The following is a 27,864-nucleotide window of genomic DNA, read 5'->3' as shown; positions in this document are numbered from 1 at the left end:
CACTGCGGCTTCTTCCCAAAGCAGATTCAATACAAACACTTCATCAAAATGTCATTATCCCCAAAAGGTCTGTCAACAGAAACATTTTCAACAAATTCTACCGAATGCCGGAAACGTGAGCTTTAACCCCAGCACACCATTGTGCTGCACTGTGCTGCTCTGCATGACACGGAGCGTAAACGGTTTGTTTCCCAACTATCAAGAATTCTGAAAAAAGATACCACTCCCGTCCCAAAATAAAAAACTATAGCCTAAAATTGTATCATTTCTGAGCAATTTATTCGACCGTAATAGACTCCTAACACATTGCGTTGTCATGCTTCCGACTATGCTCTTTGGTCCATTCTGAAATACATCTATAATTATTAAATGGATTGGCCTGGCACTTGGATCAGACCCACATGCCCTCCTCAGAGTGCATTTTATGGATTTCAGGGATCCTTTTGACTTTTTGTTCGATACTCTGCAAACTTAGTGACTTTCAGCTTCACCTGTGAGCTCTATCTAGAACCATCGGCGTGCTGAAAAGCTATATCAAGAAGTTCAACGGTTCAACTGGGGAAACTTGACATCAGCATATTGGCACAGTGCCATGCTGACGTTGGCATTTAGCTCAACTATGAAGGGTCAAGTTGGTCAACGTTTTTTTGTTTTTCTCAGCCCCGTGTGTGCATAAAGACAACTGGACAAAGGGATGAAGGCAGCGTGACGAGTCAACATTTGGCCAGTAAATCTATGCTTCGAAGCCTGCTACTCTTCCCGGGGTCTTTTACTCTTGAACCCATGAGAGGTAAATTGTAGATCATTTGTAAGCACACATAAGAAATAGTCAGGGTTTAGAATCAGATTTTCAACGCTGCCTCATCCATTTGAAGTGGTGACACGGAAATTTCCGACCTCATAATAAACATCCCACACATACAACTCCCCTAAGCTACAGTGGAGACAATTGGAACTAGGCGAGAAATGGTCATTATTTAATCATCACAAGGGCTGAAGGGGACGATTTGTGGTGTTTTTTATGGTCAGAAATGATTTTGCTGGTATGCTGATAGACTCGATGTTTGTGCCTTGTGGTCAGACCACCTCTGCTTAGCCAAGAGATCAAGTTTTCCGCTATCAGAAGCATAACGGGAAGCCTGCAGCTGAAAAACCATCATTGTGTCTATGGGGTTTTGGGTTATCTGAGTCACACCATCCCTGCAGGAAAATTAGAGAACGCAACACAATGAATTCAGCCGAAGCTCAACATTACACACTAAATCGCTTGTGGCTCCCTGAAAAGTCTGCATCCGTACAGTCTTGAATTGCCTTTGGGTGAGAAATCCTCTCAAGATTAGTTTTGATTGGTGGTCTCTTGATCACTTAACTGATTGGAGGATGAATACCTTTTTCTCTGAGAACGATCTCTGAAGGACAGCCCTGAAAAAATCCTTTTGGAAAGACACGCAGGGTTTAAAGATGGAATGGGTTCACATGAGTGTGATATGTGGGGTCTCATGTGTGGCTCATGAACGGTCACTTTCCTCAGTGTGTGGCTGCGCTCTCAGAAATGTGTGGGGGCTCTCAGTGACTCACCTTGGGTCAAGTGAAAATAGGGTGCTTGTTTGAGTCCATTGGCCTTGAATTGTAAAAGCACGTTGCTGAGGATAATACATACAGTATGGATAATAAATACAGTATGGGACACTATGGGACTAGATTTACTGTTGGGTTTTGCTGCAAGGCAAATTAGGTATGGAGTTTGTGAAAGCTGCCTTGTCTATCAGTCAATGTATTATACTGTAAGTAAGATAAGGTATGATAATACTTTATTAGTCCCGCAGCGTGGTAATGTACAGTATTACAGCAGCAAAGGGGGTAAAGTACACAGACATAGTAAAAAAGTAGAGTTCTAAGTAGTAGTAATAAAATAAAAGAACAGAATCCACAGTAACTGAAATGAAATTAAAAATGATACATACAGAAATATCAACTAGTGACAGATATTCTATATATAGAGAGGTGTTGCAGGTTGTATGTGTTCCTGTGGTCTACTCGAAGCAGAGCTCTTGCTGCTTGACAGAAACAGGAAGGAAGGAGCTGCAACTCACACACCAGGTGGGGGTGGGGGGGGGGGGGGTGATATTCAGCAACAGACAGGGCGAGGTTAGCCTAGCTTAGCATAAGTGCTATGAGCAGGGGGAAACAGCTAGGGTCTATCTAGTTTAAAAATAAGCTCTGATCATAATTGTATATGTTCTGTTTTTTTGGCAATATAACATTTTAAAAATGTCTTAGTCTCTATTTCCAATTGACGCAGAATTTTAATGCAGAAAGTTTAATGCAGAGAACTTGATTAATAAATATGATCTTTCTACAGAAGATTTCAGCACCGTCTTTAAATGAGCAGGATTAGCATAGTGATGACATATTCTTCACCACCAAAATCAGCTGCCTCTCCGTTACAGTGTCCCATTGATAGACTCAGACCACATTCGTTCGTTCGATAGTTATGGCACACATTCGGTTAATTGCCAATCAAATATTTAAAAAAATGGTGTAGAACAAAGAAAATCAAATCAATGTAGGATTAGCTGGCATCAAGGCACATGGCAACTGGATGAAAACCCCTCTGCTCAGTCCTCAATCATCATCAGTACGGCATCGCGAGCTGCCAAGCGCCAACCTGCGGTAGCGCCGCTGGCAGAGCTCAGAATTAATCCTTAAAAACACATTAAGAAGCAACGGAAGACAGGCGGACTGTTAGTACCATGATTTTACACCGCGTGGCTCAGGTCAGCGCTTGTGATACCAGATCCTATGAAACGCTACACGATGGCGTCTCGTCTATTCAAATGGATTTACTTGAAATCACGTACAGTTTCACAACTGGTTTCAGTAGAAGAGATCAGCAATGAAACGTAAAACAACCCAAAAAATGCAATAAACAAACAGCGTTTGGCCATTTCAAAGAAAAAGGTTTTTAGAAAAAGCATTTACAAAAGAATGATAAAGCATCTGCACATGTGATGTCAGATGATGTGTCTGTTTGAGAGGCATCCATGGTCATGGCCAGCATTCCTCTGGCGGAGGGCAAGAAAACACAGGACTTTGTATTAGGAAAGACCAAGCGGTTTGATTAAATTGAGTAATGACGGAAAAATGACTTCAGAGGAAAGGAGGGTTTAAATAATGACTTAATCTAATTCCATCAACATGTAAACCAACTAGCAACACTGAACCGCAACCCCTGAGGAATGTGATAAGTGTGTTGTTACTTTCAAAAAGCATGCAAGTCATTTTCCAAAGAAGAGTATGAAGGCAAGACGAGGGGTTTTCCCTCACTGTGCAGACTCTGTCATCACAAGGGTGTGTGTGTGTGTGTGTGTGTGTGTGTGTGTGAGAAAGAGAACACCGAGAGAGAGAAAGAGAAACCGTAGTGCATTATGAACTCTTTCACACTGTGATCATTTGCTTCCTCCATATGAGAAGCGTGTCAGTGAAACATAGGTACGGTTGGCGTACACGTCACTGCGTGTGCTCTGCTGCGCCCGTTACACCCAAAGGTTACGTCAGATTAGACAAGGTGCAAACACCTGACGCCTGACTTGCGAGCTGATTCCCTTTATTCTGAGGCAACGCTGTGCAACACTCTGAACAGGAAAATACAATGAACTACAATGTGCAGATTTCCACTATCTGCGCCGACCAATGCTGTGATGTTTGATTGATAGAATACAAAGCACATTTGGCGAGCCTCGGATAACCCCGTCTGGGCCTAAAGTGGGTTTTATTTACACGTTTCACACGACAGATGTGCTCATTTTAGTTCATGCAGATGTCAGATGTCTGTTAAAGTGGGCAAACAGTTTTCCCCATCGACAGTCTATGTGGTTTTCCTCCGCCTGTAAATGAAAATTATTACAATTAGATTTCACAAAAACAAACATAGTATATGCTCTCCTGAAAGGCACCAGGTGGTCCAGTCGGATAATACACATTCAAAATGAACAGAAAACCGTCTTTACGCTGCTCTAATGATCACCGGTTTGAGACTGAATAACAAGAACAAATACAAAGCGATCACGGTAAAAATGTTTACCTTTTACTAACCAGGTTTTAGCACGTTTATGACATCGAATGAGTCAGACCATTCTGGCAGGGTTTCTCATGTAACCCACATGTGCATTGTTATTTTTCTTGAAAAAGGGATGTTAGTGACCCCAAGAGAAGACGTCCGGACAGTAAACTTTATACATCTCCTCAGTGTTTCAACTTGGAGATTCCTTCAACTGTATAAGCGCGACAGTGTTTATGAGGCATTCAGTCAGACATCGAATGTGCTGGAGAACAGATGCATTCCCTTCCTCTTGCCTTGAGCTGCAAACTTGGCTTAAGTAACCCCCGACAATTTCACAGTAAAAGACTTGCCTGTGGTTATCTGGTTTTGCCAAACAGCTGTTTCATGGCCTCTAAGGACGAGCGCGAGAAGAGGTCCAGGATCGGAGAGACGATCCGAACAAGTGAGAGGCACAGAGACGGGGAAATTACAGAGAAAGAACAGAGACAGGGAGACGGACGGACTGAGGGACATAAAGGGAGGGGACTCAAACACGTGAGGCCGTCCACACTTGCTTGATTGTGTCAGAAGCGAGAGGAGAGTGGGAAGAATCAAGAGACATTAACATGAACAGCACTCCAGGGAATGTGAGTCTCCTTGACAACAGCGAACACAGCAAAACAGACAGACCCTTTCATAACAACTCCAAACAAAACAGAGACGTCTCTCTTATTAGCACGCAGGCGTTTGTTGACTTGTTATCATGCACAGGGACATTTATTGTTGCTTATTCATTCGAGCTTCTAGCTTTGGGGATATAGGGACTGAGCGGATGAGGCGCTGGCAGAGAGCGAGGTGTGTGTGTGTGTGTGTGTGTGTGGTTGTGTGCGTGTGTGTGTGTGTGATTGTAACGGTGTTGTGGGACGGGTGGGGTGCAGCGCGTGAGAAGCCAGCAGGTCCACCCAGTGCGCTGGCAAAGGTGCTACGCTTAATCATTTGCAGGAGACCTTGAACAGGATGCGAATCACTTTGAAGAAACAGTTCCACTTTGTCTTCGCTTTTATTGTGGACAGTGAGATAAGAACACATCTGAACAGTAAATAATCAGCCAAAGATCCGTAGCAGTCAGCCTGGCGACTTCAGTCACGACAAAAGGCAACGTCTTGAAATATTGTTGTTCAGCGAGCTCTTTAAACATGCTGCTGGGTGGTTTTATTTAAGTGGCACCAACTATACAAATTCAACATGCAGATATATATATTTTGCTCTACTCATTTATTTCCATCTGAAAGCAAATAGACGTTTTTCCAAGAATATTATATATTTCAGTAAAGAGCTGAAACATAAATTCTGCACATGCTTCAGAAGGACAAAAGTCTGCATATGAAAACATCCCATTAGCCAAAGGGAGATTGGTGGAGGTTGACCAAGTGTTCAGCCATGCACGAGTCCCCACTGGACACCCCCGCCCATCTTGTTCTCTCTCTCTCTCTCTCTGTCTTTCTGGTGGCAGTCGAGCCAAATGAAGTCATTACATTTCACATTATACCAACTACTTGCACAATTCCAGCGTGGGTGGGCAAAGTGGCCAAAACGTTGGCGTCAGAGCCGCTCACTGAACTAATTCCAGTTCCAATAGCAGCGAGGTTGCCCTGGAGTGTTAATGTCATATTTCAGTGGGAATAATCAGTCGAGTGGCAGGAAATGAGTGAGGATTTTGTTTGTGAAATCTCACAAGTGAAGGGCCTTTTCTGATCAATGCCGTGAGGCGTGAGGGTGAATCAACAGTGTGAGTTTGTTTAGACAGAGCATTGATGTGCGCATGCAACATAATTGTTTAATAAAGGTGTTTGAAGGCATCTGTGGATGCTGTAGAAGGAGGGAATCTGATCCAACGAATGCATGCGGTTAGCGTTCTGTGACCAGCAGGTCACAGTATGGACGACGTCTCAATTTGTCTCTGCAACACAAACCACAAGCCTCAGATGTGGAAATGCACTCGCCTCCGCCCAGCTGTCAATAACAAAGCACAAGGCGCTGTAAACTCTGAGCAGCCCCTCGGTTTGTCTTATTCCCACACTTTAAAGTAATAAAAGCATGAAAGCAAAATTAATGTAGCATGTAGCTACACAGTTTTTAGAAGAGAGTTTGATGTTTATTGTCATTACAACAAAGCTTAATGTAACAATTAATAAAAATTTGTTTTAAAAAAGGGGCATGTTTAGGTTGGCCAGGTTGCAAAAAAAGACTTTTATAATCATTAATTCATCACAAGTATCCTCAAACGCAACGTTTAACTTATCTGATCGCCTGAAACTAAATCCATTCATTTCAACAATTTAAAAGGCTGCAGTAAAGACAAGTTATTACTAGGTAACAAACCTTTATAAATACCATATATAAGTACCAATCAGAGGATATACACCAAGAAATCTGACAACCTTGCAACCAATAAGTCTAATGCATTTCTAATAAATGGCTTATAACCTCTCTGCAGAATTAACACAGGATCTATTTGCAAAGTTTCATTATTTTTGAGAGAAATCAATCGGACTAAATCTTTTTTGACATGATCATTTTTGGATGCAGCCCCGGTCAAACGCTTAATGCAAAGCCAGAAGTAGGTCACAAAGTGCCAGACTCTGTAAGGCAATACAATTCTTTAATCTTTAACTTGGTACCCGGCAGCAGTGATGGGGTTTGTCACGTGACCACGTCGTGGTCGGACATCGTCACGCTGCACATCCGCGCCGGCAGATGTGAGACACGGCGCGCGCGGACGGACGGACCGCAGAACGCCTCCTGCCGCCGCGCACGATGGTCCAGCTCCTCCGCCGCGCACCCGGCTGCTGCTTCTGGAAAACTCTGACACGCGGATCAAATAAAGTGGTCAGCTGCTGAAACAAGCGTCGAGACGTCTCTTCTTTTTTTATTTTCTTCTTCTACCGTTGATCTCCCCTCGCGGGCTCTGCCGGTCCCGGGTCTGTGGTTCCAGTGTTCAACCACCGGCTCACCTGCAGAAGTCAAACGATGCGCTCCCGGGCCGCCCTCCCCCGGTAAGTCGCTCAGTGCACCGTGAACTTGTATCACAACATCATACTCAACTTTCACCATTGTTGCAACGCAGGGTGCCGCAAGTGTCTTATGCCATGCATGATTTATATTACGGTTAACCATTATTATTATATACCACCACGAGGCTGTCGTCGCCTCATATCCCACAAACTAAGTCAGAGATCACCTAAATGCACTGTACTTGTACAGCGCTTTTCTAGTCTTCTGACCACTCAAAGCGCTTTAACACTACATGACATCATTCACCCTTTCACACACAGTCCTGCCCATCGGTAACTAACATTCACAGGAGCAATGTTGGGGTTGTGTCTTGCCCAAGGACACATCGACATGCGGGTTAGCCAGGCCTGGGATCGAACCGCCAACCCTCTGATTGGAGGGCGCCCGTGCTCACCCACAGTCGCTCTCTGACCCATTTACGTAAAGTCTATTTTCACTTAAACTAAATGTCATTCAGCCGCTCTTGGAGGCTTTGGGCCAATCCCCAGGCCACCTTAAGAATGTTCCATCGTATCCTAAGGCACGATCTTTGCCCTGGAAGTCATTTTTGCAGCGTTAAATAAAAACAGCTGAATTCTATAGCTGCCAAATTCCAGGGCAAAAAAAAAAAAAAAAAAAGCTCCTCAACTCCCATGGTTGCAGTTATGCATCGATGATGCTGGGTTAAGGAATGAAGGTTTCTAATGCAAACAGTCAATTGGGCCCAGACGTCATCATCTTCTGCGTATTTTGAGTCCCTCGGTGAAAGGGGTATTTAGTGCACAGCTTCACCTGATCAGTCCTCTTGTCCGTCCACAGGTTCACCCCCCTCCTGTGTCTTCTTCTTGTGGCCCCCGTTTTCTCCTCCTCCTCCTCCCGGCCCCAGTGGGTTCTCCAGCGAGTCCCTGTGGTCCTCGCACAGCAGACTGAGGCCCGATCGGTCCCTCACTTCCTATCTCCGGCCCGCTTGGATGTCAACTCCCCCTGTGACCCAGAATGCCACAAGGCGGCCCCTCGGCCGAGCTACTGGGACCTGCGGCGTCTGCTGGCCTACGAGACGCTCCACTCTGACGGTCAACTCACCGAGACCGCCATTGGGATCTACGGCTACGACCCCTCTCCCGACACCAGCGCGGCCTACTCCGCACCCTCGCCTGAGAAGGCCGAGCGCTCGCGCGCCAGGCGGAAGCGCCAGATCTTCGGCCACGATGGGCGCTTCAGCATCGCTGGTCAGGACTTCCTGTTGAAATACCCGTTTTCGGTGGCTGTCAAGCTTTCCACTGGGTGTTCTGGTACGTTGGTGGGGGACCGGCATGTTCTCACAGCTGCACATTGTGTTCACGATGGTAAAAACTACGTGAAAGGCGCCCAGAGGCTCCGGGTTGGGTTTCTGAAACCCAAGCAACGGGGCACACGGCCTTCCTCCTTTTACGGGCTCACCAACTACACCAACCGCGTAGACGGCGGCCCCGGTCCTTTTGGCCCGCCAACCGACGACGAGATGAAATTCCAGTGGATCAGAGCCAAGCGCACCCATGTGCCTAAAGGATGGATTAAGGGGAATGCCAATGACATTGGGATGGATTATGACTACGCTTTGCTGGAGCTCAAGAAAAGCCACAAACGGCGCCACATGCGGCTGGGAGTCAGCCCCCCGGCTCAGAGGCTGCCCGGGCGACGGGTCCACTTCTCAGGATTCGACAACGACCGCCCAGGCAAGCTGGTGTACCGCTTCTGCCGGGCCGGCGAGGAGACATCGGACCTGCTGTACCAGCACTGTGACGCTCAGCCCGGGGCCAGCGGGTCAGGGATCTACGCCCGCATGTGGGACGGCCAGCGCCAGCGCTGGGAGCGGAAGGTGATCGGGGTGTTTTCCGGGCATCAGTGGGTGGAGCGACAAGGGGCGTCTCAGGAATTTAACGTGGCTGTGAGAATCACGCCTTTGAAGTACGCGCAGATCTGCTACTGGATAAAAGGAAACTTTGTGGACTGCCGGGAGGGGTGAGGGGTCGAAACCCCGGGGCCCGCTGCTTCCTCAGGCTCCATTCCGGAGTATCTGGGGGCGCGAGAACCCACGAGTTTGCCCGCCATGGTGTGCAGCACTGACCGAACGATATGAACTCATTCCTGTAGTTTAGATCCCCCCCCTCCTTCCCTTCCCACATGGCAATATAAGCAACATGTAGTCATACAATAAATAGTGCAAATAAAAACACGAGACGCATTTCTATAAACATAAAAACGTGGACTGAACAAGACTATATATATTCAAGCTTTTTCCTTGTGCTAATACTAAAGATTTCAAACTGTTGAAACTATTGACCTTTTTCTACTGAAATGATTGTTTGTGTGTATGAATGTACAAGTCGGCTACCAAAGGTGCTAACAAGTTTCTCTCCAAATTATCATGTATCTCCTGACTCAGAATGATATTAAATGACAGCAGGTTACTTGTTGTGACGCACATTTTGTTGTGTTGTACTTTAATGCTTAGCGCCATCTGGTGGAAAAGAAAAGACGTTACATGTATCTAGTATTTTGCATAACAGGTCTTCCCAAGCTCTTTTTACAAAAAACAAACTGAATTGATGTATAATGAAATATACATATACATAGAATTAAGCAACTGGTCAGAATTCTTATCGTCTGCTCAGACAACATATTCCACACAAACAATATATGCTTAAACTCCATTTGTTTTATTCTGGATGACAAAAGGTATGTTTATAAAGGCTGGGGGCAAACTGAACCGTGTAAAAAGCTGAAATATGAGGACCAGCTCCAAAGACTTCTCCAGCAGTGACACGTTCAACAGGTCAAACCATAAGTCTGAAGATGCATCCTGGGATATGGCACATATGCAATAAGACAGTTTGTGACCCAATTAGAAGACGACACAGACCGACATCGTCGGAATGAGTTTTAATTAACACCCGTACGCGAGAGGGGAAGATCATGTAGACCACCGCGGCAAAGTGCTCAAAATATGAACCTCAAAGCTTTTCACATCTCCGTCCTGTTCGTCGGCTGTGATCATTTGGGTTTCACCCCAACAGAGAAGGCAGGTCGAATGTGTCTGAACAATCAAGTGAGACCTGATATTAAAGCAGGGTTGTAAGTGAACGTCAAAATATCATCTTTCGGTGTCATTGAGATAATGGTGAATTCAAGGTGACATAGAAGTACCTCCACAAAGAGTAATAAAATAAAAACCGGTGATGGTGACGACCCCTAAGCGATCAACTTAACAAAAAAAAACAACAACAACACATGCCATTCAGTTAAACAATTTGCTACATTCATGTGGAAATGAGAGAAGTACCAGAGCTCATTTAAGGGGCAGAGTTTGCAGACAAAGCAAAATAATGGGCATATTTATGAAACTGATGTCTAATCAAGAGTCCTCACACTTCAGAGCAGAGCGATCCAGATGTGCACACATTGACATCTCAAGAACCGTTTCCTCCCCCTCATCATCAAAGCAGCCAATTCACAACCGCAAAGGAAATATCGTTTTTTCCCCTTCTTTTATTGATTGCAATGTGATACTCTAATCTTCAATACAGCCCCAAGTAGCCCCCCCCCCCCTGCAGGCCGGAGCCGGTAAGAGGCGAGGAGGCCCATAAAAGGGGATTCAAATGGCTTTAGCCAGGTGTGAGTTAACAGAAAGGCAACAACATACAAGGCAACTCATTTGTAACACCATCCTGGCAACCGAGAATACATACACTGGTAATGAAGAGACGCATCCAGTCGTTACCCTCCAGCCCTGGAGTCTGTATTCATCACCGACGGAAAGGCTGAATATTAAAACATCCTCTGCTGTCAACAGGGAGCGATGACATCGTAGCAGGAGAAGGTTTGGGTTACGTACCAACAACTGTCGCTACCCTGCACATGGGTTCTGTAATCTACACCCAATCCACAACGAGACGGGCCTCATGTCGTGTGGCCCGTTCATGATACCAGTACGGTTTAAGCATTAAAGCATCAAAATATAAAAAAAAAAAAATGACAGCATCAGAATACTTAAAAAAAACAAAACAAAACAAATAAAATGATGGGATGTCTTTTAAGAACATAAATCATCTTTTGAAGGCAGACGCAAGTCAAAGTGGTGTCCGACATCACCAAGTGGACCTTAATCATCACCACGTTACAGCTGCAGCCCGCTCGATGCCACTAGTAGCTCAGTCCTCTCTCAGCAGAGACCCCGGTGTACGTTTATACAACCTGCTGCTGCTCTCCGGATAGCCAACAGTTACTGAGCAGAAGCACGGCAACAAAAGTGACCGGTGGAGAACAACGCAACCACTAAAATAAAACAAAAATCAACGAGTAGAGTCAACTTGTTGTTTTGCGTTTTAGTGTGGCTGGCAGGCAGATGCTTTACTATTTGACAAACACAGCGCTGTCGTCGTTCATAATCTTTGTGCAGACGTTAAGCTGACCCTCCGCTGCTGTGGCTTCGTATAGCAATAAGCTTATTTCCCCAAAATGTCTAACTTCTGCTTTGAAAGTCCCCAATGAAAACGTGCATAAGATGCGGGAGCCTGCCACCAGTTGGTTCTAGAGGAGCCTCGCGGTGGATCTCATGCACATCTCCACTGAACCCAAGCTGGCTCTCAGAGGCCACGTCCTTGCTGTGATTGGCCACCTGCACCTAAAATATCTTTGGTGAGAGTCACCTCCTCGCATTCCCTGACTTTCCTGTCGCCTAGCAACAACTTGCCCATGTCGTCAGCGTGATAATGCCCGGCGTAACTCGAAAACAGTGTACAAAATAAAAATATTTTTTAAATAGGTATGTATAAACATTGCAATAAAAATAGAACCGTATCAAAACACGGTCGCGAGTTCACGGTCTGTCCTTTGGCCTCCGGGCGGCAGCACTAGTCGACCCTTCAGCAGACCGCCGTCCGTCTCCCATCCGCGTCCAGAGTTCGGGGTAGAGGTCTCGCCGTGCAGAGCCTTTACTGCGACTTGAGCCCCAGACTGCCGGAGGCCAGAGGGTAGGAGTAGGCTTTGCCCAGCACTATGCGGTCTCGGAGCAGTTTAAAAAGGACATAGTAGTTGCAGAAGAGAATGAGGCCCAGAGACAAAGTGTGGTTCCAGCGCTCGGATCGCAGCAGAGAGTACAACTGGTACAAAACCACGCTGGACTCGATCCAGATCAGCAGGTTCAGGATCCGCAATGGCTTGTGGAACAGGAACTGGAAGACCAACAGACGGGACAGGATCAGACAAGCCCAGCGAGAAGGCCAAAGATGGACATTTAAACATGCAGGGATGGACACAATAAAATGAGCACTTCTGCAATGTAATAGAGTGCAGGAATCATAGCCGAGGTGTCCAGTCACAGAGCCTGTACTTTACAAACCTTTGTCCGGCGGGCGATTTTGATTTTTCACCTTCTACGTTTAAGTGGTTAGGTTTTCCTGATTCCCTCTTCACCTTTCTTTCTACTTGTCAGCTGGCGGCCTCAATTACCCCCCATAAAAAAACCCAAAGCTGACCAACCACATGCGGCGCCGTTGGTGCACAACGTGTAGTCACATTTTTCAGGCGTTGCGCCACGTCGGCAATGGCAGAGCCTCAGAGGACACAAACTTAGCTTCCATTTGTCAACAGACCACAGGTCACAAAACATTTACTCACATAAAACCTTGCGTGGGAAACATCAGAGGGCAGAGCGACGTTATACGGTCCGATGGCCTTATACAGAGATCGGCTGTGTCGTACCAGCACCCCCTGAGGCCAGACGGTACTTTCTGACCACCTGCAACACAAATCATCACCACAACGCAAATCATCAGCAAACCATTGGCACTAGTGATTGTGTAACCTGCGTGTGCGTGACTGTAGAAGTGTGTGCACAGAGCACCACTCACACATGCTGAGGTGCGTTGCTGTACGAGCCGTGCTCCAGCTTCTGCCAGCGGCCCAGATGAGCAGCCGAGCGATGGAGCAGGTCGCAGTAGCTCGGGGGCAGCAGCTGACTCATCAGCATGACGAACGCATTGATCCACACCATGATCAGATGCTCACATGACCAGCGCATGTCATAGTACTGGGTGCTCTGTTGGCGTAAACGAACGCACCGCGACATGAACGAGGGCAACAGGCAGCATGAGGGGCAACAGTGTGACGAACTCTGCACCGGAAAGCATCGACGCTCCACCGGGTAAACGGGTACCGACCTTAACGAAGCAGAGGGGCAGGAAGGCCACGTAGTAGGCGCTGAACAACGAGTTGAACAGCACCTCCTTTATCCGCCGGTTGAAGTCGCTCTTCAGCTCCTCCACCTCTGCTCGAATCAACTCCGGCGCGTGGGGGTGCGGCGGGCAGGTGTGCGTCGGCATGTGCGGCGTGCCGGAAAACTGCTCCCTGAGGTTCTCTCGCAGCAGGAAGAGGAAGTCACGCGGCCGAAAGAACGGGCTCTCAGCCAGGTCGGTCTGCAGCTGCTGCTGCTGCTGCTGGTCGGCGGGGTAATCGCAGTCGGTCGCCGCCGTTTGGCTTTTGCCGCCCTCCTGGTGGAAGCAGCACAGCGGGACGTACACACCAAATCTGGCACAGAAGGAGGGCGGCGAGCCGAAGGAGGACAAGAGGACAGGGCAGCGGCTTTAGATTCAAATGACGGCAGGATGAGGTGGGCAGGCGGGGTGCACAAACACTCACGGGTATCCCAGGAAGAGGAGGTTGAGCACGGAGTGGTTCTTGCAGAGGTTGACCAGCGTCCAGCAGAGAACCCAGCCGCACATGGTCAGCAGGCTGAGCCGAGCAGCGATCAGAACCACGTAGCGGAGCAGCGACCCGCCGCCGCCGCTCTGAGACACCTGGGCGAGACAAGAGTCAGTCACAGCGGCCACGGTGACCTCAGTGGGGCGAATGTGCCCTAAAATGGATCCGCTGACTGCGTGTGTGCAGACGCGCTTACCTCTGAAACGATGGTCCAAACGAGCCTCCTGGCCAACATGACCGTGATGAAGGTAGCCAGGTGGTAGTCCATCAGATGAAAGTTCTGCTCAAATAGAGAGGAGAAAGAAGCTGCCGTTATATAGCCATGGGGCATTTTATAAATTGTACATAAGTTATACCTGAAACTGCACCATAAAATACACCACGGTTGGTTCTTACTTTTAAAGATACTTTGTTATCAGTTTTTAGTAACCAAGGGTCTCAACCACAGCAGATTTCACACACAAAAATGGCTTCAGATTACAAAAAGAAAGAACACAACACTTCTTGGTGAGTTCTGCAGTGTCTACTGCAGATTACACATTTTCTAAAATAAAAAAAAGTTTTTGTTACTGTTAAGGAAGAGTTTCACGTTTGGGGTTTTTCCTTTGTTAAAGGCGCCTGCCACATCAGGGCCGATGTCGTGTGTTCTTACCAGCGAGGTGGAGGCGGCGGGGTGGCTGTACGGGTACCACCACACCGTCCTGTAGATGTTCATGTACTGGACAAACAAGGCCACGAGCAAATACAGGAAGAGCAGGAACTCAAACAGCAGGCCGCTGTCCAACGGGAGCTTGGGGATCCTCGAGTGCCGGACCGGCTCCGGAGTGATGAGGGCCGAGAGGGGGGGCGCGGACAGACCCACCGCGTTACTGCTCCTGAGAGAGGACACCCGCACATGAATACAACCGGACAAGGCGGGCGATGCTTGGGAGCCGTCACGACCGCCGTACGTGCTACGAATCGTGAGCGTAAGAAGAACCTACAGGCATCAGGAAGTCTCGCTCTCTTTTTGTCCGACACATAACAAAAAATCAGCTCAGCTTTAAGAGGATTTGAGCCGTCGTTGTGGGAACTAGTTTTATGGACAATTCATAGATTAATACTATCCAGCTTCTTAACTGGGAGACGTTGTTGTTTTTGTCGTTTCATGTGTCCAATTGACAAAAACCACGCAAAGGTATCAGCTCAGGCCTGTTTTGCATTCCACTGATATTGGAAAGACTTGAATCTGCAAAACTGCTCGTCCCTCAATCACTGAGAGCAAAACACTCGACGAGATCACGACCCTCTGAAGACACCAGGACCACAGAGAGCCTTCACACCTTCCGCCGCAAACTAAAGACACACCTCTTCAGACTCTACCTCGACTAAAGACTAACAAATTGTAGCACTTAAATTGTACTTATATATTTGCACGAAATGCATCTTTGCGCCGCTTAAATAATGCTAAAAGTTTTATCTGAGTTGCACTTGTATCCAACTGCTGCAAAGAATTTGTTTTTAATTAGTGGTTTATCAGAAAAGGTGTTAGAAATAGACCTGCAACTAGAATTAATATACAGAAGGTATCACTAATCACACTTATAACGGTTAAATCATCAACGTAGAACATTTGTAGTTGAAGCTTTCACAAGCTAATCTTCACATAAAAGAGGCTCGCGTATTAACAAAATGCTTTCTATTTGTTCAGCGACAAATAGCATTGAAACCTTCCGCGAGGACATTTGAATTTGGATGAAGGGCTTCAAATGGATTTACAAAGAAAGTGAAGATTATTTCCAGCCACAGGGCTCAAACCCGCGAGGATGCAGCGGTTTGACTGGTTTGGCCGCTCACCTGCTCCTGAGGCCGGTTCCATTGCCCACGTTGCCTCCGACCAGCGTCTGCAGCGACGGCAGAGCAGAGCGACTTAGCTGCTGTCTGCTGGGGCCCCTGCGACCTCCTGGCATGTTCGCCAGTTACCGTGGCAACCACGGATGCCGCCGGGCGACCAACTGCTGCCGGGACTCCTCCCCTTCTCCTTAACGTGCCACCATGTACGACCGGGCCACTGCGAGGGGAAAAAGCAAAGACAAGGCCGCGTCAGAACAGGAAAAGCAAAATAAAAACCCACAAACCCACAAACCTGAGGCCTGATCAACGTTGACTCCACCCTGGAGTCCGATTAAAGTACCAGGCTGCCCCGAGGGATTTACTCAACAAACGGAAAATAGTAATATATAAAAGATTACTTCAATTATTATTGGGAGAGACAACGTTTCTTTTTTGCTGGTTTCTCCATCAAGTGTATTTAGCAACAAAATCCACCCTACAACAACAGACAAACGTCAACTTATTGTCCTGACCTCGATATTGTGTTCGTATCACAAGAATGTCACAAGCTGGGTTTTCGCCAGCGTAAGATTTGGGAATTGAACAAAGCTGTTAAGAGATTACCTTTACTTTTAGTTGTGGGGTTTCATTAGACTTATTTGGTATTTAGTGTATTTTATTAGGTTTTCACATACCAATTATAATGTCTGAATAGCTTTAAGAACGAAAAAGTTTAGTTTAGTTTTTAAGTGGCATCATTACATCAATGTCATAAAGTGCTCCAGAAACTATTATCTCTGGGGCAATCAGGCCTTCCTGGAAACCACACACACACACACACACACACACATTTATGTTTACTCAGCCACCTAAAGATGTCAATATTGAACCATCTGCCAGCTTGGCTCAGCTCGGACCAGAAGTTGCGTCAAACTGTGTCAGCGTGGTTAATTTCAGCGCTCAGAGCTGCTAGGGCTTTCCCCAGGAAACGCCGAGCACACGCAGCGCCGCTCTGCCATCAGTTCAGTGCACGGCGGCCTGAGAGGGGACATTTAATGTTGCTGTTGTGTTACCTATGAGCGGATGTATTTGGCGTTTCAGCAGAAAGGTTGTCAATGCTTTGAGGGAATTAGGTAGAGCCCCTTCCGTTTCGCCATCAAAGACTTTAAGAATAACACCAAACAAGTTTTTCTTGAACGTTTGTGGTGAGAAGTCTGGTCATTTAGAAGGCGTGTGGTGTTAAAACGGTTTTGCATTTCACCCGGAGAGGTTTCACACTCAAAATGCACGTGGAGAATATTAAATCCTCAGTTGAATGATAGCAGAGCTCCATCAAACTACATCTCCTGCCATGGAATCGGTTTCTACAGAAGAGCTTCTGAAGGTGCAGTTAACGGTGTGACCGTTGGCAAATGATGGCATGTGAAAGGACTCTTGAGAAAACACTTGGCTTTTCCTTTGAGGTTTCACTTCCCAAAAACGTCATCGACAGAAGGTTCTGAAAGGCCCGCGAAAGAAATTATTTTCGTCTGCAAAACTATTTATTGTTCACTAACAAATAAAAGCGTACATGTGCTCCAGCATGACGGGGACATCCGCCTCCAGCAGATAGGAGCGAGGGGACAGAACAACAAGGCAACAGGAAACGTAAATGTGATTCATAAAAGCTTGTATGTTTTCTCTGGAACACAGAACAATATGCTCGGTAACGTCAACGTCGGTAAGAAACCACACAAGGTTTTATGTTCCCACCCAGCTGCCTCCGGGGTCCGGCGGAGCGAGGCGTGCAGAGTCTTGTTCTCAACTACATTCAAGTTCCCTGTTATATGCTTTCCCAAAAATAAACTATTGTAAAAAAATAAAAGATCATCATGTGGCAACGCTGGCGGATAGTAACTTCCCATGGAAAGTTCCCACCCCCTTTCAAGCACACACTCCGATCATTAAACTATAATACGCCGTCATATTTACTGTAACCAAGCATCCTCATGCCCGAGCTACGGGAAGAGTTATGGGATACTCGCTAGGATGGACGTCTTCATGCAGAGGATGCTGAACTAAAGACAAATGTTTCCATCTGAAATGTAGTCTGATTCGTGTGGACGTAGCCCAGGTGTGCTCGAGGGGGACGGGGAGGCGGGGGGGGGGGGGGGGGGGGTCCACAATAGCCAACTATCTCTTAAGGCCTTTAAGCTACATCAGCAGACACTTTACACAGAATATTTCCACTGCCTCCTGTGAAGGAGCTCTCCTGTGAAGCACCATCTTTAGAGAGTGTGTGTGTGTGAGGGAGAGAAAGCTGGCACGAGGGGAAGAGAAGGTGGACTACTGCATGCAATGTTTTGGTGAGTTTTGGATAACACACTTGTAACACTCCTTTGTCCACTTTTGGAGCCGCCAGCCCAAACATGTCACACGTTTCAGTTAGCTCACCTTATTTGCGCAGCCGTAATGGGGCGTCTCGATTTCAGGTTTGCTAGTTAGGCCGGCAGGGACGATGCTTTTTGTCTTTTGTCTTTCTTCCACCTTTCTGGTTACGTTCAGCTCGCACTTTGTATTACTCTGAAGAGAGTTTTAATTCTCAAAGCATGTAGAAGTGTATGAACTATTTATTACTTCTTCCCCAGCTTTGTTTTTGAGAGTTCCTTGTCCCAAAAACAAAGAGTACATAAGTTTTGTCAATACACTGCTGCTCTGTTGTTTTAGTTAATTACAGTGGGCTGTTTAGGTGTTAAAAAGGAAAAAATCTATACGAAAATAATATAAATTTTATGATCAAAATGGTAAACCGATGACGTAAACAGAAAGGGAAAGAGACACAAAACAAGCAGGTTTTAATAACTACATATAAAGCCATGACATGCAGATTGATCTTTTGAGCAAATATTATAATCACGATAGAATTGTGGATTTTGGGGGGGAAACCCCTTCACACATGAATGAACTAAAGTTAAAGCTGCAGGGCCATTTAAATTGAAAATAAATATTTTTCTAAATTGAAGTGAATGAAATGAATTTATTTTAAGATAAACGTTTAAAAAAAACCTCAATTGTAAATTGCACTTTATTTGTTTGTTATATCCAGCCGGTATTGTAATTTAAATGAGAAGATCATTTATTTGCTAATTGATTATTCATCATTTATAACAATCCAGTTGAATTTGAAAACTGACGATAACTATTGTTGAGATGCTAATTCAACCTCGTTACAGAGCTCGGTCATCTGTCCAAGGCTGACCAAACACTGGGAGGAAATTGGATCCTGGTGACCTGCAGTTGACTACCCTGCCAGCAGCACAGCCACACAGTATAGCGTATTATCCCCACAACCTCTAATGAGGCCTCAGTCAATGGATTGTCTGCAGCCCCGCGGCTGCAGGCTTCAGTCCGTCACTGGCGTGATGACCCGTCCAACGCGCTGCACTGTTGACAATCAGGTTTGAAAACGCTTAGATACAAATACAGTTGCGAGTTGGTCAGCGAAAGCCTCCGAAGACCAAAACACAGCCAGATCGCATCCAGCGTCCGTAAGTCAACATTTCCTTTATACCTATTTAAAAACACGATGGTAGCTCCGATATAAAAGATGAATCTTCAACAGGAAGCAGCCGTTAAGTCACAAAAAGTCATCGCAAGCTGGGGTCAAAAGTGAAAACAGGAACTACGAAGTAGAGAAATTAACAAGGGGGGGGGGGGGGGGGGGTGCAGGATGGTACTTTTGGATGGCGCAATTTTGTGGAAATGCAAAACATGTCTTAGTTTTCCCTTAAACACCTATTGAGTCCTATTAAAAAGTAGTGGAATGGAACCAATAACTTTCACTCAATCAGTGAACGCGAGTGGTCTGTAAATGAGAGGTGTAGTTTCTGCTACTTTACACTTCCACTCCAACAAATATTGTACCTGTGAAGTGATCCCACTTCTTACGATGGACCAATGATACCAACAGCCTCTGGAATCAGCTGTGAAACGCATGTTCACAAAGCTGCAAACAGGCCTTTTATCACGAGATCATCGAACTCAACCAATCAGAATTCAGTCTAGATGACCTGAAAACATCTGCAGCATTCGTGTCGATCTGCAGGTACGGGTTTGCATGCAGGACGTGTACTTGCAGGAGTCATTTCATGTATTACTTCCACTAGAACAAGAACTGCCAGATTATCTCAATACCCCCCCCCCTGCCGCGGTTGAAAAGGTGACGAGAAGCGGGAGAACATCTCGTTTAAAACGAGGCCACGTTGTGGCTCCAGCGAGCAGGAGACCTGCGGACACGCGCCGCCGCCGCCTCGTCGGTGCTCACGGCCGAAACTTTTAACAGCGACGTCCAGACGTGAGCGCGTTAGCCCGCGGCTAGCGGCTAGCCTGCACATTTAAAGCCACATAGTGCGTTTCTCCCCCCTTCCCCCTTTGTGGTCGTCGTAAGCTCCGTGAAGCCGTCGTTACTCACACAACACACTGCGGGGTGAAGTGAACGAGGATGCATCAGTCAGTCGTGTGGCTTCCAGGCGGACGAGTCCAGACGGCGCCGAGCATTTTCTCCCCCCGCGTCCCAGCGTCAATGTTCCCGGCTGCGCGGGCGAGGCGACGAGTTACGCCGGCAACGGCGATGCTGAGCGGCGGCTTCCTCTCCGGGTTAAACGCGCACTAAACGGCTGTAAAAGTTAGCCGCGGTCCTCGGGAGCAACAGTACAAAACGCGTTGCACAGAGACCGACGTGGCAAACCCGAACCTCCTCTCTGTGCGACGTCATCAGCCGGCGACGCGACTGCTCAGTCGCAGTTAATAAAGCGAGGCGCCTTCGTGCGGTCAGTGCTGCTGCTGTGCTGCTTTCACTTTGTATCAATGCGTGTGTTGCTTGTTATTGACTCTCATCGGTGCATTTTGACCATCTTATTTCCGATTATGCAAATCAATGTTATAATTCTTCTTTTCACCCAGGTACAAAGTATTATATTATAACTATACAATGCATTTCCTTCAGAAAATGCGTTTGAATGCTGAAAACAATTTGTAACAGTAGTATTTATAGTAATAGTAGTAGTAGGTGTAGTAGTAATACCAATATAATGCTAGTATCAGTTTTTGATATAGAAGTAGTAACATCAGTTGTTATATTACTACTTGTAGTAGTAATAGTAGTATTTTTAGTACTACTGGTAGGAGTACTTTTATGATTAATAGCAGAAATACTAGTAGCTTTAGCATTACTAGCAGTAGTATCAGTTGTAGTAGTACAACTAGTAGTAGTATCAGTAGTAATATTTGTCGTAGTAGAATTTGACCTATTTCAACAAAACAGCTTCATTCTGAGCTTTATGTTAAGGTACATATTATCAGAGGCTTTTATTTTCAAATGATGGGTTTAGGGAGGCGGAGTTAGGAGACAGAATATTTGCCCTTTCAACTAATAACTTATCAATTATTAGGCTTAATAACAAACATTACAGTAAGAATTCCCTCCATAGGGCTTTTATTTTGAAATTATGGGATTGGGTGACAGACAGACACAGAGAGAGAGAGAGAGAGTTAATGGGTGAGTAAGAACGAGAGAGAGAGTCTGTGTGGGAAGGTGGACAGAGACTCTACCGGCAGTTTAAAAAACGTTCTATGAGGCGAGAGTTGGACTTTGTTTCGCTCTCGGGCCGCTGTGGTGCTGAGTAATGTATGTTGGATTCCACATTCATACGACCAGCACCACATTCCTTAGGATCTATTGATCCAAAAATGAAGCATGAAGAGTGAAAATTGTGGCAACGCTGTCAAAATATAAATGTTTTTAACCAGATGCTGAAGCTCCAGTTTTTCAGTCTCCTCTCTGGCCTGCAACATACACACCCATGAGGATCTCTGAAATGGTCTGAAAAACTTAGAGAAATGGAAATCAATATTCAAAATATGAGTATTGATTTATATTACATTACATGTCATTTAGCGGACGCTTTCATCCAAAGCGACATACAATAAGTGCATTCAACCATAGGGTACAAACTCAGGAGAACAGAAAGTGCAATTTCCTCAAATAAGCCAATTTACAATTAGCTATAGATGAGTGACGTTACAAGTACAATTTAAGTGCTACAATTTTACAATATTACTTCAAGCATAAGAGGTAGAACTCTTAAAAGTCACAGCACCCCTCCTGAAGGAGCTGAAAAGCTGGAGAAGCTGAAAGGAGCAGCGGCAGAAAAAGTAGGATAAAGATAAGTTGAATAAAGATTTGAAGAACAATAGCAGCAATACATCACATTTTGTTTCCCAAGTGTTATATTCACATTGTTATTGAGTCCAAGTGAAGAACCTGTAATTATTTATTGAAGTGGAATATTTATGAAAGACAAAAAGGTCTTATTATATCGATGGATCATTTATTTTATTCAAGGTAAAACTATATCTTTAAAAATATAAATCAAAACACAATGACTGCACATTGTGACATTGTGGAAGAAACTGTCAAATTCTTAAAAACATCAATGGAGCAATTAACCTCTTTAATGCATATGGAACTGATTTTTAATGCAGTATTAGAACTTTCATTATGAATCACGCAAAAGATGGAAACTTTAGTTTTATATATAAAAAAGCATTACATTTTCAAGCTGTATGAACAACCGTAATCGAAAACGCAAAAATTGTGTATTGTAACAATGTCCATATTTCTTCATATGATGTGAAAACGCCATGTAAAATACTTATTTACATATAGTGTTTACGGTTATTTAACTAATGTTATCTTATATACAAAAGGATTAAAAAACATCTGAACAGTGGCACACACAGTTTCCCCTTCAAAACCTAGTACACTTCAAGAAATCAAGAGAAAATGTAAAACAACTATTAAAAAGGCACATGAAGGAATAATTTCACAGGATTCTAGTCCTAAACTCTTCTACAGATTTCTATTGCACTGCTGAACCAGCAGAGAGTGAGATTTATTCAGAAAATCTGTTCAGTGGTAAAACCTGACTTACTTTTAAAAAGAACAATGATATTATAATGTATTGGCTACCAAATAGGTTTCCACACGTGCATTTTCTTTGCAACCTTCACACTTTGATGAACACATTCAATCTCACATTTTGTGAATCCTTCTGCCAGAATATAATGAAAGAGTGTGTTCATGATTCACTTTAACTCGAACTAAAATGTTGGCATTCAAAAGTTTACCAGTAGCCAGACAACAAGTCTCCCAGTTCTGTGCTGGTGTCCTCTGAACCAGATGTCGGAGTGCATTTCACAGCTGGAGGGCTCAGATGACGACGCTGGTACCACTCCGAGAGCTCTTGTCCTGAGAGAGACACACTTTAGATTCACTTCACTTTTAATTACTCATACTTCCTATTTTTATGACGAGGCCGCGTTTGAATATGTGTGCGTTTCTCTTCATGTAAGCGCGCGCCGGGGTTTGTGTCTGACAGCTACAGAAGTGTGTGTCTTACGGAGTAGCGCTGGTTCTTCCGTGCTCCCGGTTTCTGTCCAGGTTCGTACTCGGAGTAGTTGGGAGGTTTCTCAGCGAAGCCTTCGCCTCCTCTCCTGCTGCTGCCCTCATCGTCCGAGCTCCAGGACCCTCCAGCGGCGTGCCGTGATGCCGGGGCAGAGTAGTTTTCTCTGGACCTGCTGTCAAACAGGTCGTCCCTGGAGCGGGAGCGGGGTCGGTCCATGCCTCCTCTCGGCCCGCTGTGACGTCGCCCGTCTAGTGACTCCTCGCTGTAGCTCCTGGGAATCCCTGTGGACCGGGCGTGGGAGGGGTGACGCCTGCTCGCCTCCCCATGCTCGTCATGACGGCTGAAGCCGCTGCGGCTGCTCGCGCTGGAGCTCGGGGGCCGGGTTCTGGGTGCAGCGGGTCGGCTCCTGGCCGGCGGCTGCTCTCTGATAGGAGGAAGTGTGATGACGCGGCGCTCTGTTGGGCCATCTTCAAGGGCAGAGATCATACTGGGAGGGCCGGGGGAAAATGGGGCGTGTAGCAGGTGCTGGGGAGGTGGTGGCATCTGCTGCATATTCTGCACGTGCTGCATGTTCTGCATGTTCTGCACGTGCTGCATGTGCTGCATGTGTTGCATGTGCTGCATGTGTTGCATGTGCTGCATGTGCTGCATGTGCTGGGGAGGAGGAGGCTGGGACTGATGGGTAGAAGAAACCAGAAGAGCCCAGAAAAGATCAATTAAAACAACACTTTTCAGTGAAATTCACAGAAACACAATTCCAAACTACAGTTTGTACTGTTTGCACCCAGAAGACCTCCATTGCTGCAGGAAATGATACAATCACCTCCCTGACCAAGCTGAGTCAATCAAAACCAAACCATTTTGACAATTCCAGCTTTGCAAAGTGACAGAAAAAAGTTTTTCCATTTGAGATACAATGTGGCTGTTTAATGTTTGATTGTTTAATTATTAACTTAATTGATCATGAGACAAATCCATTGGCTTATAGCCTTGCCTAATCCATCGCCTTGTGGAGGCAATACTTTTCATACTGCTTATGTCTTATTGCAAAGGTCCCAAATCACGTGTGGCAGTTTTGAGAATCTGTTAAGACCGTTGATCTCTGCCCTGGTCAAATATAACAACTGATTCAGCATAAAACAACCTTAAACGACAACGACTTCAATCAGCCACCACATCTCTGGCTTCATTTTCCAACAAGGCAATGATCATCTTTTCTCAAATTTATTACCTAAAAATAACAACCTTAGAATTGTTTTTAGAACCCTTGTTTTGTAGAAAGAAAAGGAAGAAATTTCTGGTATTTTCTCAGTGCAAAAAATCTTTTGATTCTCTTCAGAGACTCAGAATGTACATTTAATATAATATAGTGTATGATCGACCTCTAAAACAATACTGTCTTTCGAAAGTAAAACGGAGTCTCAATGTGACAATATGACATAAGAGATCCTAGAACATGGGCGGTCACACACCTGTAGCAGAGGAGTCGCCATGTCCAGCCCCCGCACCTGGTTCTCCAGGTAATCGAGCATGTGATTGGAGTTGGCGGGGGTGTGTGTGCCGTGGACACTGGCAGCCGGCGCGCTGTAAGCTGAAGACTGGGGGGGAGGGAGGGGCATGGGCTTCATCGGGTAGCTCTTCCCTGAAGAAGATCCTGGAGAGGCAAAAACATTTCATTAAGAGACCCTTATGGATGAATACCGGCGAACGGTTTAATGCGGTTCCTTAAGCAACGTGAAATATGATGCGTGCGTACCGGAGTAGAGCAGCGGGTTCATCTGGGAGGGGCTGGGGCTTATTGGTCCATACACCGGCTGTCCTCCCATCCAGGGCGCCATGGCCTTCTGGGCGTCCCTCATCATACGATGCTGCATCACCGCTGAAAGAGCACAGCACATCCTTTAATATTCAACAATAGAGGAAGGTCCCCACCGAGTACACAGGCTTAAATGAGCTTCGTATGAATATCCACCTCCAGAGATGTTGGTGTTAAAGGTGACACAGAAAAAAGCACCTTCACTTGTTGTTATCATTTAACATTAGACAGGGTTGCAGTCAAGAGCAGGAACTGTTTTGATGATCTAACGTTAAGAGATACGTTCACATTTCTACAAGTCTGACTCACTCGATACTTACAAGCCCCATTGCAGAGTACATTGTTATTGAAATCATTTATCCTGTGCACACTCGCTACCACAAGATCCTCTTCAATGCAGACAATGCATACTTTTAATGGCATATTAGCAACCTTTAGCTAATATTTTTTCACCTTAACATTCATAATCTTTGCAGTGCGCTCTACCTTTTTCCGGACAGCAGCACTGTTGTGGGCAGCAGGGGCAGCGAACATAGCAGCAGCATTTCTGAGGGCAGCACTGGCAGCAGCAGATACCGAAGAGGATGATCAGAAGGAGGGCTCCGATGACGATGAGCAGCACCGTCAACCAGTCTGAGAGAGGGAGGGAAAAACGTCCCTCAATACACATTTCTGTTCCTGATATTCTTCAGCTTGTAAAGCCACGCACATTCAGGTTTGAACAACTTCATTGGAGAACTTCTCTGCAGTAAAATCAGAGAGGGAGAGTTTGTCTTTTTGTTCCTTACGGTAAACGATGAGTTTGACTTCCTTGTCAGAGTCTCCCGTGGTGTCTCCAGCGGCATCGACGGAGCAGAAGTACACCCCGTTGTCCCACCACATCACCTCAGTGATCACCAGGTCAGCAGCTGTGCAAACACAGAGAGACACCTTCGCTTACACCGGATCAAAGATGACAAATCAGACAGATCTAAATCGATCATTAACATATCCACTTGAACTCACTGTTTTGGATGGTGATCTTGCGCTCGCGGTACTCTGATCCCAGCGTCGGCTGGCTGTTCCCTCTCCTCTGGATCACCGTGCGCACCGTCCGCTGGCGGTCCGGACAATCGTTGGCCGGGTCCTGTCCCAGCTGTAGCGCAGACTGGTACGCTGCAGGGGCAAAGCTTCCGTCAACACATTGTTTGTACCTTCAGGCATCACTCCTGTCCAGACTGAAATATCTCTGATAGCAGTGGAGGGACTGAGTTTGTACATTCACGGTGCCCAGAGGATGAATCCTACTGACTTTAGTGATCCTCAGACTTCACGGAGTATTTACAAAATCAATGTCCATTGATTCTGTCCAGATCAAGGATTCAAGGGCTTTATTTGTATTAAAAAAAAAAAAAAACTTTATTATTGTGAACCTGTTGTTTTATTTCCAACATGCCCAATCTGCTTTTTACGTTTTATAGTATTTTATTTAATTTTGCAGTGCATTCATTATTTGATTGCATTTCACAGTACAGTCCTGTTCCATCAAAAGCCCTTTGTAATTTTATCTTAAAATATTCCGTATGAATCCAGTTTATTATAATTTGTAATTTACACAAGCGTAATCCGTCATGAAATGGGAGTGTGGCATACCGATTAAAAAGCAACAGATTATGATCTGAGCAGATTTTTATGCTCAACTCTGTCACTAATATTAGTATAAAAAATAAGAAACAGAGTAATAATGGATACCGTCAAGAAATGTCCCAAATGCAAAAACAAATAGTGGATGTAGTGACTACATATGGTCATTCAGAGAAAAGCGGGCATTATTCCAATACATTATGCCTCCGTTTCTCTCCTGAGGCCTGCGGTTACCTGAGGAGTAGTACTCCAGTACGGGGTCCTTGCAGAAGGACTTGAACCTCCAAGTGAGCAGGACTTCTTGGAGGTTTGCAGAGGTGGAGTAGTCACACCGGAGGGTGACGGAGGCAAACAGCATTGTGCTGCGCTCCGTCTGAGGAACATTGACCTGGATACACACCGACGCTGTTGACCGGGGGAAAGCAAACGCACGGTTAGAGACAGCAGAGTCTGTGTGTTAGTGCAACAGGGAACACGGCTGCATCATGTGAATTAAAACAACGCTGTCAATAATGAGGAAAGGAGGACAGTTGTGGTCAGATTGAAACAAGGTGTGTGAGTGTTTCTCTCTGCCCGAGAGTTCATTTTCAAAGTGGCAGAACCAGAAAAACAGGTGGAGCAGATAGAAGAGGGCAGGAAGCGGCCTCGAGTGAAACTACAAGCCAAACACTCAGAGGCTGGAATGAAACCGGTTGATCTGTCGATAGATATGGACAGATCACCGGGGACTCAAAGATATCATGGGTGCAGCTATAGATAGTCAAAATGAAACTAATCTTAGATTATTAATACAACGGATCAATATATATATTTAAATTTAGTCCAACTATCTTTGTGTCCCATAAACAAACACTGTCATGTGACCAATACTTCCAGTTTGGTTCGTTTCAGTCGAAAACATTAACGGGTTTAATTAAAGAGCACAAGGCCAACGCATCATTTAAATACCTTTCAGAAGCGACAGCAGCAAGAACACGGCAGCTGATCTTCGCATGATGACAAAAATCCTTTTCCGAATAAAAAGTGGGAAGCAAAACTCTCCCCGAACGATACAAGAGAAAATAAAAGGAAGGAGAGAAAAAACCAACGAACCCGGCGGCCAGTAATCTAACCCAAAAGCGAGAAACTGTTCATCGTGTCATCCCAACAGCAAGTCTGCGGTTGATACGCGAACCATCTCTGGCCACGCCCCGAAACAGGTGAATTCATCCGCACCTCCGTGACGTCACCACAGTGAACGTTCTCCACGCAACACTCAGGTGTAGCTCCGATGTCACACCGCTGGGTGGCAGGCTAAACTCGTTTTGAATCCTATTCATTTGGGTTTTGCG

General features: G+C 45.7%; 3 protein-coding genes across 3 annotated transcripts; 1 reads left to right on the top strand and 2 right to left on the bottom strand.

The window, feature by feature from the left end:
• The first annotated feature begins 6,623 nt into the window (after positions 1 to 6,623).
• On the top strand, positions 6,624 to 9,562 carry LOC120835264 (serine protease 23). The gene is made up of 2 exons (XM_040204046.2): positions 6,624 to 7,098; positions 7,916 to 9,562. Exons 1-2 carry the CDS (start codon positions 7,073 to 7,075, stop codon positions 9,099 to 9,101), a joined length of 1,212 nt encoding a protein of 403 aa, XP_040059980.2. The 5' UTR covers positions 6,624 to 7,072; the 3' UTR covers positions 9,102 to 9,562.
• A 214-nt stretch (positions 9,563 to 9,776) lies between these two features.
• tmem39a (transmembrane protein 39A) lies at positions 9,777 to 20,423 on the bottom strand. Its single transcript, XM_040204031.2, has 9 exons — positions 20,100 to 20,423; positions 15,674 to 15,887; positions 14,490 to 14,712; positions 14,034 to 14,117; positions 13,775 to 13,932; positions 13,297 to 13,663; positions 12,988 to 13,175; positions 12,755 to 12,875; positions 9,777 to 12,309 (listed from the first exon to the last, which is right to left on the bottom strand). Exons 2-9 carry the CDS (start codon positions 15,784 to 15,786, stop codon positions 12,070 to 12,072), a joined length of 1,494 nt encoding a protein of 497 aa, XP_040059965.2. The 5' UTR covers positions 15,787 to 15,887; positions 20,100 to 20,423; the 3' UTR covers positions 9,777 to 12,069.
• Positions 20,424 to 21,997: 1,574 nt separating this feature from the next.
• On the bottom strand, positions 21,998 to 27,734 carry LOC120807633 (uncharacterized). Its single transcript, XM_040159858.2, has 9 exons — positions 27,482 to 27,734; positions 26,768 to 26,938; positions 25,916 to 26,065; positions 25,699 to 25,818; positions 25,397 to 25,543; positions 24,851 to 24,973; positions 24,567 to 24,748; positions 23,089 to 23,769; positions 21,998 to 22,937 (listed from the first exon to the last, which is right to left on the bottom strand). The coding sequence occupies exons 1-9, from the start codon at positions 27,525 to 27,527 to the stop codon at positions 22,899 to 22,901; spliced, it is 1,659 nt and encodes a 552-aa protein (XP_040015792.2). The 5' UTR covers positions 27,528 to 27,734; the 3' UTR covers positions 21,998 to 22,898.
• Between the last annotated feature and the right edge of the window lie 130 nt (positions 27,735 to 27,864).

The sequence above is a fragment of the Gasterosteus aculeatus genome, chromosome 12 (assembly GCF_964276395.1).
Source record: "Gasterosteus aculeatus chromosome 12, fGasAcu3.hap1.1, whole genome shotgun sequence".
In the NCBI taxonomy this organism is placed as follows: domain Eukaryota; kingdom Metazoa; phylum Chordata; class Actinopteri; order Perciformes; family Gasterosteidae; genus Gasterosteus; species Gasterosteus aculeatus.
Note: the sequence above shows the minus strand (reverse complement) of the source record. Positions and strands in the feature narration are given on the sequence as shown.

Bases quoted from the DNA above. Each gene is read 5' to 3' on its own strand.
- LOC120835264 (XM_040204046.2), top strand. From the start codon at position 7,073: ATGCGCTCCCGGGCCGCCCTCCCCCG. The intron at 7,099-7,915 runs GTAAGTCGCTCA...GTCCGTCCACAG, and splicing joins TCCCGGGCCGCCCTCCCCCG to GTTCACCCCCCTCCTGTGTC.
- tmem39a (XM_040204031.2), bottom strand. From the start codon at position 15,786: ATGCCAGGAGGTCGCAGGGGCCCCAGCAGACAGCAGCTAAGTCGCTCT. The intron at 14,713-15,673 runs GTGAGCGGCCAA...GTCCTCTCTCAG, and splicing joins GGAACCGGCCTCAGGAGCAG to GAGCAGTAACGCGGTGGGTC. The intron at 13,176-13,296 runs GTCGGTACCCGT...TTACGCCAACAG, and splicing joins TGCCCCTCTGCTTCGTTAAG to AGCACCCAGTACTATGACAT.
- LOC120807633 (XM_040159858.2), bottom strand. From the start codon at position 27,527: ATGCGAAGATCAGCTGCCGTGTTCTTGCTGCTGTCGCTTCTGAAAG. The intron at 26,066-26,767 runs GTAACCGCAGGC...TTGCCCCTGCAG, and splicing joins ACTGGAGTACTACTCCTCAG to CGTACCAGTCTGCGCTACAG. The intron at 24,974-25,396 runs GTAGAGCGCACT...GTGCTCTTTCAG, and splicing joins GTGCTGCTGTCCGGAAAAAG to CGGTGATGCAGCATCGTATG.